This window comes from Argiope bruennichi, chromosome 6 (assembly GCF_947563725.1).
Source record: "Argiope bruennichi chromosome 6, qqArgBrue1.1, whole genome shotgun sequence".
Classification (NCBI taxonomy): Eukaryota; Metazoa; Arthropoda; class Arachnida; order Araneae; family Araneidae; genus Argiope; species Argiope bruennichi.
Window position 1 is genome coordinate 96,656,003 of NC_079156.1, and position 16,710 is coordinate 96,672,712.

General features: G+C 27.7%; 1 protein-coding gene across 5 annotated transcripts; it reads right to left on the bottom strand.

Moving 5' to 3' along the window:
• Window positions 1–4,490: 4,490 nt before the first annotated feature.
• LOC129972541 (uncharacterized) lies at window positions 4,491–12,286 on the bottom strand. Of its 5 annotated transcripts, none has more exons than XM_056086713.1 (3): window positions 12,207–12,286; window positions 10,079–10,937; window positions 4,491–7,859 (listed from the first exon to the last, which is right to left on the bottom strand). In XM_056086713.1, exons 2-3 carry the CDS (start codon window positions 10,736–10,738, stop codon window positions 5,133–5,135), a joined length of 3,387 nt encoding a protein of 1,128 aa, XP_055942688.1. In that variant the 5' UTR covers window positions 10,739–10,937; window positions 12,207–12,286; the 3' UTR covers window positions 4,491–5,132. The 5 variants fall into 5 exon arrangements, with proteins under 5 accessions (XP_055942688.1, XP_055942690.1, XP_055942689.1 ...); XM_056086715.1 differs by having other exon boundaries at window positions 12,181–12,231; XM_056086714.1 differs by having other exon boundaries at window positions 12,172–12,215.
• Window positions 12,287–16,710: the final 4,424 nt, after the last annotated feature.

Consider the following 16,710-nt stretch of genomic DNA (forward strand, 5'->3'; position numbering starts at 1 on the left):
TCGCCTAATGATAAGCCTCCAAAATATATTTTCTAAATTCGAAATTGTTGAAAGCAAAAGAAGAATTTCTTTTGTTTAAGACCTCCGCAGTTTACAAAACAAATTAAAAAGTGAAGTTACAATATCGTGAAATTTACAAGATAGCTGAATCGGATATTTACACTAGCGCTACATAGTACGAGAGAGCTAGATACTACGAGACTGTCACCATTACAAAGGTTTTCGTGCATGCTAAGTAAAACTTAACTAAGGCAATTAACCCCTTACCTGCCGAGGATAACTTGTGAGATTGGGTTCCCAGTACCACGTGTATATATATATATATATATATATATATGTATGTATGTATGTATGTATGTATGTATATAGTTGCGAGACGTATATATAAGCCAGGGGCAGTTAACATATTGACTTAGGGAGACGTATATATACGCCCACACGCCCACGGCAGGCAAGGGGTCAAAATAACACGGCTTAAATATCAAACTAGCAATAACATTCTTACTTGGTAACTTGAAAAATAGAAACTATAAATCCATTGTAGTAGTGATAATAACACATTTCAAGATATTAGAGTGCAATATAGACTTAACATTTCATTTCATCATTCGTAACTGGAATAGTACTTAAAGTTTCGGTGTAATCAGCATAGTGTAAAGTGAAAGATTTCAACAAAAAATATAGGAAGCAAAAAGACTATTTCAGAGAAAGTGGAATATCAGCATGATTAGGAGATACTAAAAATCGGCAACAAATTTAGTAGAAGAAAAAAAGTCATCAGCTCACTATAAATAACTTAGCCTTTTTCAGTAACTCATTTATCATTTAAATCATCATAGAGTTAAGATTTAAATACAAAGTGTGTGTTTATAAGGACAGGGAAAGGAAAATAAAAGCTGAAAATATGCTGATTTGATTTATTACTTTCAAAAGATGAAATTAGTTTAAAGAGATAACTAATATGATAGAATAAATGGATTTCGTTTTTAGAATCAGACAAGCTAAGTAAAAAAAAAAAAAAAAAAAAAAAAACACTTATCGGAAACAAAACATATTTCAAAAAGATATTTTTCCAAACAATTATTATTTTTTTTTTTCTACTTTTAGAAAAAGTTTGAGAAATTATGAAAATAGCATGATGCATGTAATTATTAATTCCAAAAATTAAATTGAAAAAAACGTTTGAACAGGAACCGGATCAAAATAATAAATGAAACAGTAATTACTAAAATATTTCTTTCTGTGAATTAAATAAAAAAATAAATATACATAAAATGCTAGATATTATTTAATATTTAAAATCAATATTTTAAAAATTGAGATATCATATTAAATTACTATTATTTCGAAAGTTTTTAAGTAAAAAATATTGTTTAGACATGGATTATGTCAAAATAATTAGTTAAAACTCTTAAATTCTAAAATATTTTTTAACTATTCGGAAAGCTAAATTTAAAAAAAAAATTTTTTTAAATTAGAATTTAATTTCAGACATCTTCAAATATTTTTTTATGAAATGAAAGATAAATCAGTATGTGATATTTCAATGCATATACATATCCCATTTTTCTAATTTTACGCGATAAGAATTAAACACGTATGCTCATTATATATAAGATGTACACTTCCAATTTACATATAAAAAGAACTCTTGAATTCTAAATTTAAAAAATATATACTAAAACAACTGAATTCTAAAATATTTCTTTACGTACATTAAATGCTTTTTAAAAGAGTATTTTTTAATTGAATTTCAGACATCATTCATCATTTTTATGAAATTAGAGATTTTAATCAGTATATATTTCAAGCACACATTAATAATGCACCTATTTTTATAATTTTACAAAAAAAAATAATAATAATAATAATAATAAGCATGTATTTTTATCACATATGACAAGTACTTCTAAATTGGAAAATAACCTGCCTCTAAATAAATATTTCACAGCTGAAAGTTTGGAAATGTATTTTAAATTCACTTCTCTGTTGACATTTAACGCACGCGTAACGTTTAAATTCCAAATTAAAAATCACAATGCAGTAGTAGCAACTGAAACAACAACAAAATGCAATAATATATATATATATATATATATATATATATATATATATATATTGCATTTCGTGAAAATCTCTAACGCCTGCAGCATTTTTTTAAAGATAACAAAGATTTCTTTTCCTAAATTGCATGTGTTAAAGAAATTCCTATCAGAATCTCTTAGCAAAATCACTGAAGAGAAAAATTTCTATCACTTTGCTGTTATCTTCTAGTAGAAAGAAAGCGTTCCAACTTCGATCCTATGTACAAATTATATCTTACACGGTGAAATAAATTGAATTTTATTTCAAAATTTCCATCTTCTCAGCCACGCACCGGCAAAATTATGTTTACTTATATATGTTAAATTACATTCGTTTGCCGCAAGATAAATAAAAGACATTGTTAAAAACGGTTGACATCAAACACGCTAAAATTAAAATGCAACTAAAATTATGAACAAAGAAATTGGTTCGAATATAAATGGTTATAAAATCAAAGAAATTTGTAAAAATAAAATACACAAAAAAGTGAATCAAAAATCAATTTTAAAAGATAGCAAATTTATCTTTGTGTTTCACTGGTATTATAATATAAGAATAATTTTAATTAAATCACTCAATCACAAATTGACGCCTAAAGTGGGGTTCGAACCCACAACCCACACATGTATAGCATATGGAACCTCAAAAAAAAATAAAATAAATAAATAAACTGGGAGTCAATGTGTTTATCTTCTCTTCACTAGAAACCTAAGGCACAAATCTTTGATAAGAATTTTAATGAAATTTCCTATTCATAAATGGGGATTATGGACATCAAATCACTGTAGAAAAAAAACTATTCGTAATTTTGCTTTGAAAAAATTAATGCGGGCCGATTTTAAATACGTAAAAAAGAATAGTATCCTATATGTTCAACTCATACTTTTAATTTATTTGAGCCATTTTAACTTAAAAGAATCTTGATAATAAAGAGTTTTAAAAAATGCAATTTTCTATTAAATACAGCTAACTGATTCCTCAATTTTGAACCACAAGATCACTTACACTGACTACCATAGCCTAGTTACGCAACTGCTGTAGTGTAACATAAACAAATGTGCCTTATTAAAATTGTTTAGGCTGCTTACTTATAGCATAAACAATTATGTGCTTAAGAAATATAAATGTTCCTCTTAGAATAACTCAGCTAGATAAATCAAGAATATAACTAAAGTAAGACAAAAATTGTTCTTTTAAAAAAAATCTTTAAAAACACATCCGATTCTATCCTTCAAAATTATTTTCATAGAATTTAAAAAATAATTCTCTATCTTTTAAGTTCGACTGTTAACGTCAAGTTAGTTCGGCGACCTTCAATAGATAATTTATGTTTCTTTTTAACTTATTATTATGCCGGTTTTAAACTCGGCCAATAGGCAGCGTATGCGTAGAAAGGCTGAAAAATGCTGTTTAGTCGATGGCAAGTAATTGTCCCAAAGGGACAACATGCCGCTGTATTGTATCTTTTCCCCCTTACTGCGCATGCGTTTGTAGAATTTGGTGGGGGGTTTTTTAGCATGAAAAAATTGATTACTTATTATAGATTAATTCAGATTCAAACATTTTTGCTCTTTGTTCTTTCTGATGCGAGGTTGTGTGCGTGTGTTTTTATTTTATTTGCCTTTTTTTTTTCTATAGTTTTCAAAATTTAGGTATGTTGACTATTTTTTATTTTACCGTGTTTCTTTGTGTAAATATCCACCATTTTAATACGCAGTGAAAAAGAAAATTTCGGGGACGCCAAAACAGCAATTTATAGCCAAGCATAGCATGCTTAAATCTATCTTTTAAAACTATGGCAAATATAAATCAGTCCCTTTCTATGTATGCGCTGCCACTGGCCATCTTATAACTGGTCGAGTGTAAACCCGGCATTATGTACAGCAATCGCCAATAGATGAAGATATTCGCCAAAAATCATGTACACCTATATACTTCTAAATCGACTTTTCTTCTCTTTTTGGCATAGTAGGTATATAGTTTTATCCAGCTGTTAAAGGTTAAAAATTATATTTTAATTTAATTAGGAATAAGTTATTGAAATATTAAATAACATGAAATACATTTACTTGTAATTTTTTTTTTCTGTGAAGCTAATTGGGACAAAACATATTCTAAATAATACAAGTCTTCTAAAAATTATTATCTCCATATAGTGAATTTCATTTATTAACATCTTCATCCCTTACTCTGCTTTTATCGATTTTTGAAAATCCAATTTCAGCCAAATATTTTAAAAAGCAAACACGCTATGCAATTACGCAGATTTTTTTTTAAAAAAACTTTATTTTTATTACAAATATTAAGTCAGCTTTTCATGTTAACTAAATTCAACCAGAAAAAATAAGACACTTAAAATACTGTTATAATATAATATTCATTCATCTCTTGAACTTGAACGAAGTGGGATATATAGCGACAATGGCAGTTATTCCCTGTTTCCAGATGCATTCATCTTTTATTTTTTTCCCCTTTCTTTTTTCCTTTTTATCTGACAAGTTTTATGCTGATGATTTTATACTTTTCTGGTCGTTGATGTGCCGATTAAAATGCAATTGAAACATTTCTTTTCTAAATTTAATTCAAAAGTTTTCCAACTAAAATTATTTATGTTGCTGCTTTGAAAAAATTAATATATTCTTTTCCAAATATGTACTTTTATTATTGGTATAATAATTATACCGAAATTGTAACATTCTTTTATTATTTGGTCTCAGACCTTTTTGGCTCATTTGGTAAAACATCATAATGTCTTTTGGGTGCTTTCAACTTTCCCAGACGATCTCGTTTTGACCACTTGGTCAGAACTTTATTTTTATTTACGTTGAAAGAGAAAACATTACAATGTCTTTTTGATGCTTTGAACTTTCGTGGGTGTTGATGCAGTTGTTTCTATAAAACAGATCCATTATTTGATTGTTTTTCTAGAGACCCTTTTCATTCAGTAGATTTACACTGGTATACAGAAACATCACAATGTCTTTTAGACGATTTGAACTTTTCTGGACAATGATGCAATGAAAGTGGCCTTTGTTTTGACGGCTTGGTCAGAGATCTTTTGGTTTAGGCTGATGCACAGAAACATTGCAATGTCTTTTTGATGCTTTGAGTTTTTCTGGATATTGATGTGGTTGTTCCACTGAAAGAGAGCCATTATTTGATTGTTTTTTCACAAGCTCTTTTCGCTCGGCAGGTTTACGCTGATGTACAGAAACACTGCAATGTCCTTTTGATGATTTGAACTTTTCTGGACAATGACGCAATGAAAATGGGCGTTGTTTTGACTGCTTGAAAGGAGATCTATCAATTTCATTTGATTTACGCTTATGCACAGGAACAATACAATGTCTTTTTGGTTCTTTGAGTTCTTTTGGGTGATGTGGTTGTTCCATTGAAAGAGAATCATTATTTGATTGCTTTTCTGCAGACTCTTTTCGCTCGGTAGGTTTACGCTGATGCACAGAAACATTGCAATGTCTTTTTAATGATTTGAAATTTTCTGGACAATGACGCAATGAAAATTGCCTTTGTTTTGACTGCTTGGAAGGAGATCTATCGGTTTCATTTGATTTATGCTGATGCACAGGAACATTACAATATCTTTTCACTGCTTTGAACTTTTCTGAACAATGATGTGCTCTTAACAATGGATTTTGTTTTGACTGCTTGGTCAGAGATCTTTTAATTTCATTTGGCTTATGCTGATTTATAGAAACATCAGAATGCTTTTTTAGTGCTTTAGGCTTACCTGAATGTCGATGTTCCAATGAAAGAGGATTATTATTTGATTGTTTGCTCATGGACTCTTTTCCCTGACTAGGTTTATACTGATGCACTGAAGTATTAGTGAAATGTTTTTTTGATGATTTGAACTTTCCTGGACAATGATACAGTGACTGCAATGGAAGTGGCCTTTGTTTTGACTGCTTGAACGAAGATCTCTCAATTCCACTTGGTTCATACTGATGCACAGAAACATTACAATATCTGTTTAGTGCTTTCAACTTTCCTGAACTATGTTGTGGTGAGTGCGATGAAAGCAGACTCACTTTTGATTGTTTGGTCAGAGATCTTTTGATTTCATATGGTTTACATCGATGTACAGAAACATTACAATACTTTTTGGGTACTTTGGACTTTTTTGAGTGTTGATGTGGTTGTTCCAGTGAAAGAGAGCCATTTTTTGATTGTTTCTTTTCAGGCACTTTTGATTCATATAGTTTGCTCTGATCCACTGAAACACTGCTCGGTCCTTTTGATCTTATGTCCTTTCCTGGATATTGCAAAGCTCCTAACAAGTGACAATCATTGTTCCAAGTTTGATGATATGGGGATTCAAAATTTAATGAATTTTGATTATTATCTGAAATATCAAGTCCTTCAAAAGATATTCTGGGGCTCTGGTTTAGTTGATGTAAACTTGGTCTATAATATACTGATGCTAATGAAGAATTTTCATTTTCAGATATCAAAGTAGAATGTTGAGTTAAATTGTTTGTTGATGTATTCCAAAATGACTCTTTCTCATGAAAAGTGTCATCAGACTTACCATGTTTTGGTGAGAATCTAGTATTAAATAAATTATTACATGCTGGAGAATCTCTTAACAATTCCCTCTCAAATGATTCGTCTGAATAATCTGAGTCATCAGTTGCCATCACATATAAAATGGGTTCAGTTACAGTTTGTGAAACTTGAGTGATCAATGGCCTATCTAGTGATGTATTACAATGCAGTTTCCCTTCAAATAAATCATTTTCATGCATAGAATCATAAATTTGATCTATAACTCTTATGGAATTGTTCTGAATGGATGAAATTTGAGGACTAGAATCCAATGGCAAACTCAAAGTTAATTTAGATTCAAATGATTTGTTATGACTTATTGAATAATCATTTTGCATTTTCATCATTGCCGATTCCGAGAAAAATTTAGATGATGGTGAGATATGCCTTACAGGAAATACTGACAGTGGCCCATGATTAAATGTATCATGCTCATTTAAAGGACCACCAATTGGCTTAGAAAACATTCTAAAATTCTGCAATTTAGGGACATGCATCTTTTGCCAATAAAATGAAGGAAAATTATCATCATCAAGAAAGTCCATTTTATTTGAATTATGAGCATTCAAGGGCAGTTCATGTCCAAATGATTCACTTTGATACTCTGGATCATAAATTTGACTTTCATCCCTTACAGACCAATTTTGACTAGCTAAAGAATGTGGTCTGGAACTCCAAGATGACTCAGAATCAAAGGATTTACAAAGATTCACAGGATTCTCAATTTGTTTCTTCAGCCTGTCCAGCTTTGGTGAAAAATCAGATGAGAGGAAGAAATTGCTTATTTGTAAATTTGATAATGATTCAGGTACAACAGCTTTGTGATCATTCATAGGATTATCAAATAATTTCGGGCCAATTCTGAAATTTTGAAATTCAGGTACCTGTATCTTTTTTTTAAATGGAACTGATGACAAAGGAAAATTCTCATTACAAGACAAATTTACTATCAAATGGTTTTCATTAGAGCAGTTGATTAAATCTGATTTCATAAGTAACTGCATGGCAACTTTACTTTCATAACAGCTTCTGTAGCCATATTTCGAACAGTTGAAAGCCTCATTTATATAATGTTGATGTTTCAAAGGTGTTGAAATAGCATTTAATTCATACTTATTAGCTGCATTGCTAATTAATTTTTCATATCCCCCAGCTGCATTGTCAACAAACAATACAAATGCACCAGGTTTCATCAATCTGAAGATTCTCTGTGAAAATAAAATGAAAAATAAATTAATCAAATAATAAAACAGAATATATATATATATATATATATATATACAAAACAATTTTTTCAGAAGAACAAAATTTAGAATTATTATTATTCATTTAAAATTAGGTTTATATCAACATTATTATCAATTTGAATTTAATTAATGTTTCATTAAATAACTTCATAAAATTAGTACTTGATGTTTCGATTTCTTAACATTTTTTTTTCAAAATAATTTTTAAGTTTAGAAAGCATTTTTTGAAGGATTTAAGTTATAGGTGTTATTGCACTTTTTTTTTTTTTTTTTTTTTTTTTTTTTTTTTTTGAAAGGAGTTAAAACTTTATTATGATCAACAAGACATTTCAAAGTATACAATGACTTTTCATTGAAAAATGTAAATATTAAAATGAAACTTAAGTATACTTTTTTGAATCATGGTCAGACCCACTTCAAATTTCTGTGCCAGACTAACAGAAAGGCATGTGGCCAATTCAAATTTTATATACTATATCCACTTACAAAGTGATTCTTGAGTGGAATCAGATTTCAAACATGGAACTCTCCCATATCAAAGCAACACTTTACCATCATCATTAAAGTATGAACATAAAAGAAATGCAATTGAGAAGAAATAGTCTGTGGAATTTGAATAATTTATATAAAATTAATCTTAAGCAATTATTTAATTCCTTATTCATAATAGGCTTTGAAAGTGATTCTCTAACACAAAAATACCACATATATTTTTATTTAATGAAATGAAATTCCTTTTAACTTTCTTAGATCACTGTACATGCATCATTAACATTGCATTTATTGTTTTTAGAGATATTGAGATATCTCTAAAAACTTTAGAGATATTATTTTTGTGAAAGTTTGCCCTGTCAAGCATTATAGATATGAGAATGAGAAGCTTCAAGCATGGTGGTTGATTCTCACTGACTCAGCAAATGGAAAAGCAGCATTTGGCTGAGACATGTCCCCTATGGAAGGAAATGTATCATGGTTAGTGATAGCTCCCAAAACTGTATCCTAGTCCCTGTCTATTTTGTCACATCAATTCCCTCATTCAATTTTATTAGTGTGCATTTGGATAGATTGGAGAAATCACTTATGATTACTATGAAAGTTGAAAGATAGATAAAATGGACAATTGCATTCTTAATAGTATTATGGCATCATATCATGGGATAGGTTTTTATTAGGAAAGTTCATGCACATAGTGAGTAGAACATATGTAAAATTATTAAAATGACAGACTTTTAATGTATGACAATTTGGTGAAATCATGAATATGAAGTTATGTCAAAGTAATTTATTTGAAATTAAATATAACCAATATCTCCGGCAAACTAGCTGGTGTTATAATTGGCTAAACAATAAAAAAATATGTATATTTATTATTATGTATTATATTCCACTACTCACTACTGTGTGTGTGTGTGTTTTATTATTTAATAATATATATATATAACTGAATAATATAAGTTTCAAAAAATTTTATTCTTTGAATTTTAATTCTTTTTTTAGAATGTATTGATTTTTTTAGCCAAAAAAATACTTTTAAGATAAAAACATATAATATTAATTTTTATTCATATGGTACAAAGTTTAAAAGACTCCAGATATAGTTAAAGGGTCATCTTTATTGTGCTATAATATAATCAGTAGAGAAAACTTAAGAAATAATTGTTTCAAAACAAAAATTGAAAATGAATAGGAGTATATTTTTTACAAATAAGAAAATTTTTAATTTGCAAAAGTAAAAAACTTTCTCAATTACATCTAAAATACAATCTTCCCAGGTATCAGAAAGGCAGAAATATTCTATAAAAGACTAGAGTATATTCATAGGTTTTTACACACATTTCAGACACAATTTGAGAACTGCAAATTAATATTATGCAGTTCTCAAAATTTTGTACCATAAATAAGAATCAAATATATAGATAGATAGACCTTCTTATGTATAAAAAGTATGTAAAAAACTATATAATAGAGTTTATATATAAAACTATATCAAAATTATAAGCTACAAAAAAAATGCAAAAAAGGCACTAAAAATAAAATAATGCACATGTAATGTAAAATAATGGCATATGTGCTATAATTTGAGAAACCTTGATCAAATACACAACTAGAATTAATTCCTAAGACTCAAAATATGCATAAAAATGAACAAGCAAAAAAAAATTTAATGAGAAAAATCTTACTTCAATCATATTGGTTGTTTTCTTACAGGCAGCAGCAGATACAAACTTTATCATAGTAACTATATCAGCAGTTCCTAGCACTTCAGTAAGTTCTCTGCTTATCTGATTTTGAAGATCAGCTGTTACAAAGGACCAATCAAACCACTTCTCACTCACACTCTCGGACAGTGATCCATAATTTTGCTGTCCAAATCTCAATTCATCAATAATTGACCAAAATGTTAATTTCCATTCAGACATAATGTCCACCAATTTGACAAAACTAGGAAAGAAACCAAATTGATCATGCATTGCTGCTAAAACTCCAATCACATCGGTACCTGGACCGCTCCCAAGACTGCATAATTTTAAAGGTCCAGAGAGAGAATCTAAAATTGCTCTTAATTCATAAGGACTTTCAGTCAACGCATGACTCATTGCTGTATATGAAAGAGCTGTGTGAAATGGTGCATATTTGAACAAGTAGGCACATCTATAGGTAACTTCATTGAAATCTGTTAGATAATTCAAATTTTTTGACAGACTATTTGCAGATCCTTGGTAAATCTTATGCATGTGTTCAATAGCTTGCTTCATGTCTTTCTCATTGACATTATTTACAAATGATGTATCTTCAAGAACTCTGGTATATAAATGTATTAACTGACTGGAATGTAGCATCTTGAGTTAAATAGAGGCAACAATAGTATCTTAATTTTTTTAACCTATTAAAAAACTAAGAAATAAAAATAGGAAGTACTAAAGTCTAATGTTTTGTTTCATTAATGTAAACTTGAATTCATGTTAATTTTCTACATCAGTGCAAGAATTCAACATCCTGTCGTAGAACTACCATGCCTCAAAAATGTGCTGGATCTACCTAAAATAAATAACAAAAACTTCATATATTGCATAAATTATATAAATAAATATATAGATTAATTTTTTTAAGCTATTCCCTTAAAAACTAAAGTATATAATAATACAATTCATTCTATGTATTAATACATTTCTTTTTCCCTCATTAGGAGTAAACTCTTTCTATCTGAACTTTCTTTCATGGTTATAAGTATAAATTCATAAACTTATTTTTATTCAGCATATTTTGTTGTAATCCTAACTATAAATTAATATTTATATGTGATAAAAATAAGCAATAAAGCACATTAAATCAAATTGTAAGCAATAATTAAAGGAAAGGGGGTAGAGGAAGTAACAGGTCTGGAACTAGATGGCTTGCTTATTCTTAAATATTTATATTAAGAAGTCTGACAAAATTTAGGCATTCTTATAATTTTCAAGACTTCTAAATTCTTCAAAGCAATTACAAGGCCATAGTTTGTTCCATTTACTGGCATTACAATGAAGTGACTACTATTAAACAGTACAAATTATTAATGATTCATCACAAAACATGAATCAGATTATACAAAATACATGCATCTCAAATTGCTATTGTTTTTTAAATGAGTACAAGAGAAACTTTTTTATGTTTTTTTTTTTTTCATTGGCCACCATGCAAACCTTTCAATCTTGCGATTCTAATCAGAAATATTCCCTGATTTCTTTCAAATAACATCTTATTTATCACACACAAACCTTTCGAAACTTCCATGTCATATTAGCAAGAAGATATTTAACACCAACAAATTTAACAATTTTTAAACAATGGAGAACTTCTGTGGAATCTGATCATAAAATTGCAACTGTGAACAAAGTCGAAACTTTGCGAAAAGAAACTTATCATGAAACATGGTGGGCGTTTAAGTTTTTGATCTCTTTATCTGATCACAATGTATTATTACAAAGCCATTTCGATGAAATAGTAAGAATACACATGTATTTTACCTACTGTACAATTCAGTGCCCTGTTATAAGTTTCAGTTGAGTCTTTCGGGATATTCTGTGGCTCGATTATAGTTTTACAGCTTAAATGATATTACGTTCTTGAGTTCCAAAATAAAATGCTAGCAAATGAATATATATAAAATTTCCAAGTGACCAAATTAAAAATATTTTTTTTAATTAATAAATGAAAAAATAATCTTTATTGAATGGAAAATAAAACTCCGGTTTTACAGTAGAGTAGGAACAATGAAAGAAAAACTATTTACAAACACTACTTCAATAGAGCCGCCAATAAAATCACCTGTGCACCTCTGCTAAAAACAAAAGAGTTCCACGCAAAAACCTTGATGCCAATTTCCAAGAAAACTATCGGCATTATTTCTTAGCTCGTAAAGAATTCACATTGACATCATGTATTAAAATATGTAATATTCAATGATGATTTTTTTTTTTTTTTTGTAACACGGACATAGACTATTTTCGATAATAATAATAAAGGAAACAAAAACTTCTAAAATGGTCTTGCTTCGAGAGTATCTATTGTTTACTACATCTGTCATATTATTTTAATCGTATCGTATCGTCTGAAAAGTTAACAAATGGTAAACAAAGAAAAGCATGTCTTGAGCAATTGTTTACTTGCGTAATTATTGCCCTAGAATTCATTGTGCTTTGTTATTTTACATTTTTTTGGTGCAAAGTAAAATTATGGAATCGGTAATGAAATGGTTAGTAAATCTTTTCCCTAAAGCAAATAAAGTACTTTGCGAAGCGATTGATACTCCTGACGAAGAAGATTCTCTTTTCAAGAGGTACATTCATTTCTTTGGCAAACGAATATTAGTTATTTACTTATATATTCAACTAATATTTTATAAATATGCAGTATATATCATTGGACACATTGCGGGAAGGTTTTTAGCGAAAGTGCAGATTATCCCCTATCGTATTTATAAACCAAATGAGAAAAAAGAGGATCCTGGTGTTACAGAAATGCACGCATTGCTAAGAGGGGAGGATTGTTTTGATTATAATTTAGACCAAAGTCAGCTACGAACCAGCCTTCCAGGTGACGTCGATCCATACGAAGAAATATACTTAGTGTCCTATCATTACAGACAACTTATTTATATAATGCATCTGTTAGATTCTTTGAAAAATCATGATGAACTTTTCGCTCAAACTTTCAATGGTCTTTTCTCTTGGTTTGATAAATTAGTTGTTGGTTATCTCAAATCTGAAGATCTTATGAACAAACGCGATTAATTTTTAAAAACTCCAGAATGCTATCTTGCTTTTAAAACGTATGTTTATGAAATACTTGTGTATTAACCGAATGAAATCGGTAAACATTTAATTACGAATCGTGTTATCCTGCTATTTTTGGCGATTAATTACTGTTTTTAATACACAAGTGGCGTTTATTGTTGACATTGCTTTCTTCCTAAGTTGTAGAAAATGCAAACTGTGCAAGTTGCCAAATAAGATTTTATTTACGATTATATCATTCCATGCATCACCTTTGCTTCATTTTAATATAAAAGTGTGTATTTAAGAAAGAATTTAAATTTTTCAGTGTGTAAACGATTTGCAGTAAATTATAAAGAATGGTCTTGTCTCTCTGATATTACTAAGCTTAAACTGATAATTTTAATCACAATGTTATATAATAATATTTTAATGAAATTATATACATTCTGCAATTCTGAACATTATTTATATATCCATTGCAGTACTTTGTTAGAAATTCTGTTCATATTATTCTGAATATGAAGTATATTTATTCACTTAACATTCCTAATCAATATTGTGTATATATTATCAACTGATATTCATACAGTAGAAATGGAAAAATATATGATATTTAGTTTGTTGTGTCTATTGTTTGTTTGTTTTTTTAGAAATTTAGTGTTTATAATTTTTTTTTAGTTTGTTGAAAAGTGGATGTTATTGCATAACTACATATATTTATCCAGACATATCTTTGAAATTCTTCTATATGTTTAGAAACATAATCTGGAAGTAACATCACTGACACTAAAAATATTTCCAGTATGTCTATTATTCTGTTGGTAACATATTAGTATATTAGATAATATGGCTTAAGAATTAAAATTGCTACTGTTTTCTTGAATAAGTATGTTTATGTATTTTATTGGGTACTTGTACATTATCTGCGTGCCATTAATGAACAAACTCAGATTTTAGTTAAGAATAACATGATATCTTTGACAGTTAAATCTTGGCATGTAGTTAATATATGTGTACCCTTTATTATCTAGATAAATACATGCTATTGCTTTCTGTTTTTGTGATATAAGCAAGTTTCTTCGTGTTTGTTTATTCGTTGCCATTTTAAATTCATTACAAAGATTGAATTATGATGTTACATTGATTAAAAGAATTAACAATAGTGCTACCAAAGTTCTGTTGGAGTGATACATTATAGGAACTTTTCTTTTGAAAATAAATCCTGTTAAAATAAATAAATCTGCCATATAAAATGTGAAAAATATTATTTTCATGCGTTTTTGATGGCATTTATCTGAATTAATGTATATATAAAGAGCATCAAAAATATGTATTATATACTTGTAAGGAAATAAATAGGAGATACATTTTATTGACGATATGGATGTGATATAAAAGAATTCACTTTATTTTTTTTATATAAAAGCAAATTTTCAAAAGAAATGCGTAATGCAATCTGCATTAAAGTGGAATATTCCGATAATATATAAATTGGATGTTGAAATAACGATAATTTTTGTTATAAAACAAATAAATAAGTTGCATTTTAATTAAAATACATTTGATTTCTTTTACCCAGTCAGAAATATAATTTTAATTCATAAAAAATAAAACTACTTTTGGGGGGGGGATTTTTTTTTAATTAAAAATTTGTTTTTTTATCATATTAAAGTTTATGACATTAATTTTTATAAAAATTTTTTTAAAGAATAAGGGTAAAGAGATAAAGTAAAAAAAATCTATATATTTGATAAAGGTTGTTTCTTAAAGTTAAAAAAGTTAATTTTGAATTTAAAATGAATGCACTGTTAAATGTTCCATTCATCTGCTACATGTAAAAAATTATAAATGTAAATTCTATATATATGTTATTCTATTCCTAAAATTTTTACGATGTTTTTGTGATGTATTGCAATACTAATTAATTTTGCATCGCAAAATTTGAATATGTTTCTATACTATATTTTTGTTATTGAAATTATTTTCTGCTAAAAATGTAAATATATTCTGTAACAATATTCATTTACTTGTTAATTTTGAAGAATCTTTAGCTTATATAAACTTTTCTATTTGGATGCCATTATTAAATGGTTTATGAATTTTTATTAATTAGAAATATCTTCCTTAAGAGCTTTTTTATTGTAACTGTTCTGTTTTATTTGTATTTTTAAAAAGTGAATAAAAATGTTATTAGTATCATTATGTTATTTTTAGTTATAATTAATATATATTTATTGATTATATAGACTTAAGTTGCTATATACATATAAAATGAATGTTTTTTAAATACATAAAATTGCTTTTAAATTATTTTTGTCATCAAAAATTGTATTTTTGTTACCTAATGGCAAAATTCAAGTTAGAAAAATGGATCTCACCAAAATTAATTGCAGTTTCTTGTATTAGATCTCTAGATTTCAAGAGGAGTTTTTGGCAAAATCTAAATTTTTTATCAATATTTTCTCTAAATAATTAAAAAAATTAGGCAAAACATTAATAAACTATCATTCCACCTAAAATGATAATATCATTATACATTGATTAGGATTTATCAAAATATAACCATATGTTATTTTTTCTCTACCCTGTAATTTTAAGGGATATTTTTTTTATCAGATTTTCTAACTGCTTCTTAACAAATTACTTATAAAGGTTTTATGCGTTTCAGGAAATGCATTTATGTTGTTATTTTGAATCAATTTATCATTTTTTAAATTAGCTAGATGTATTTGAATGGAATATAAAGATATTAATGATTTACTACATCACAAATATATACAATTAAAAATAGCAAACTACAAAAAAAGAAATTTAAATTTCCTATTAGATTTTAGCGAAATAATGGAGAAAATTATTAAATCTTTCCATTTAAAACTTATTAAAAATTTAATTTTAAAAAAGAAATTTTGAAATTTTTTATTGTTCTAAATTTTTATTTACTATGAAAAACTTTTAAATAAATTAGAGATATTTGATTGTACACTTTTGTTTCCAACTTGTTAAACTGTGATGGATTAATTGTTTAATATATATAGTGTATCATGCAATTTATAGTATTTTTCTGTTTATTTGTCAACAGATAAAATTCTATCCAGTTAATGAAATACAACTATGAATGTTTTTCTTATGGAATGTATAATTTTTTTTTTTTTTCTTCTACAAACTTTGTCATATAAGATTAATGGCAATTTTGGCAAATGCTATGCTAATTAGAAATGATATTTTGCCTTTATTCTTGTGCTGGATAAGAATTAGTGTTAAGTACCATTTTATTTTATGTATTTCAGCACTAAGAATGATACAATACATAATGAATTGATATTTTGCACTAAATTCCAGATAGAATAATTTTATAAACTTCTTCATTAAAAATACCTTATTTATACTTTTTTTTAAAAAAAAAATATTTTTCTTAACTGTAATATGAATAGTATTGAACTTGAATAGTATTAAAGATAATTTTGTGCTTGAATAGTCTCTCCCCTACCCCACCCCTTCCCTTTAACATATAAAGCTAATCCCAAACATGTTTGTATTTGAGTGAGGAAAAGAAT

What these genes read in the sequence shown, in the direction of transcription:
- LOC129972541 (XM_056086713.1), bottom strand. Translation starts at nt 10,738, where the DNA reads ATGCTACATTCCAGTCAGTTAATACATTTATATACCAGAGTTCTTGAA. An exon ending in AAACAACCAATATGATTGAA is followed by an intron (nt 7,860 to 10,078) that starts GTAAGATTTTTC and finishes TTATTTTCACAG; the next exon opens with AGAATCTTCAGATTGATGAA.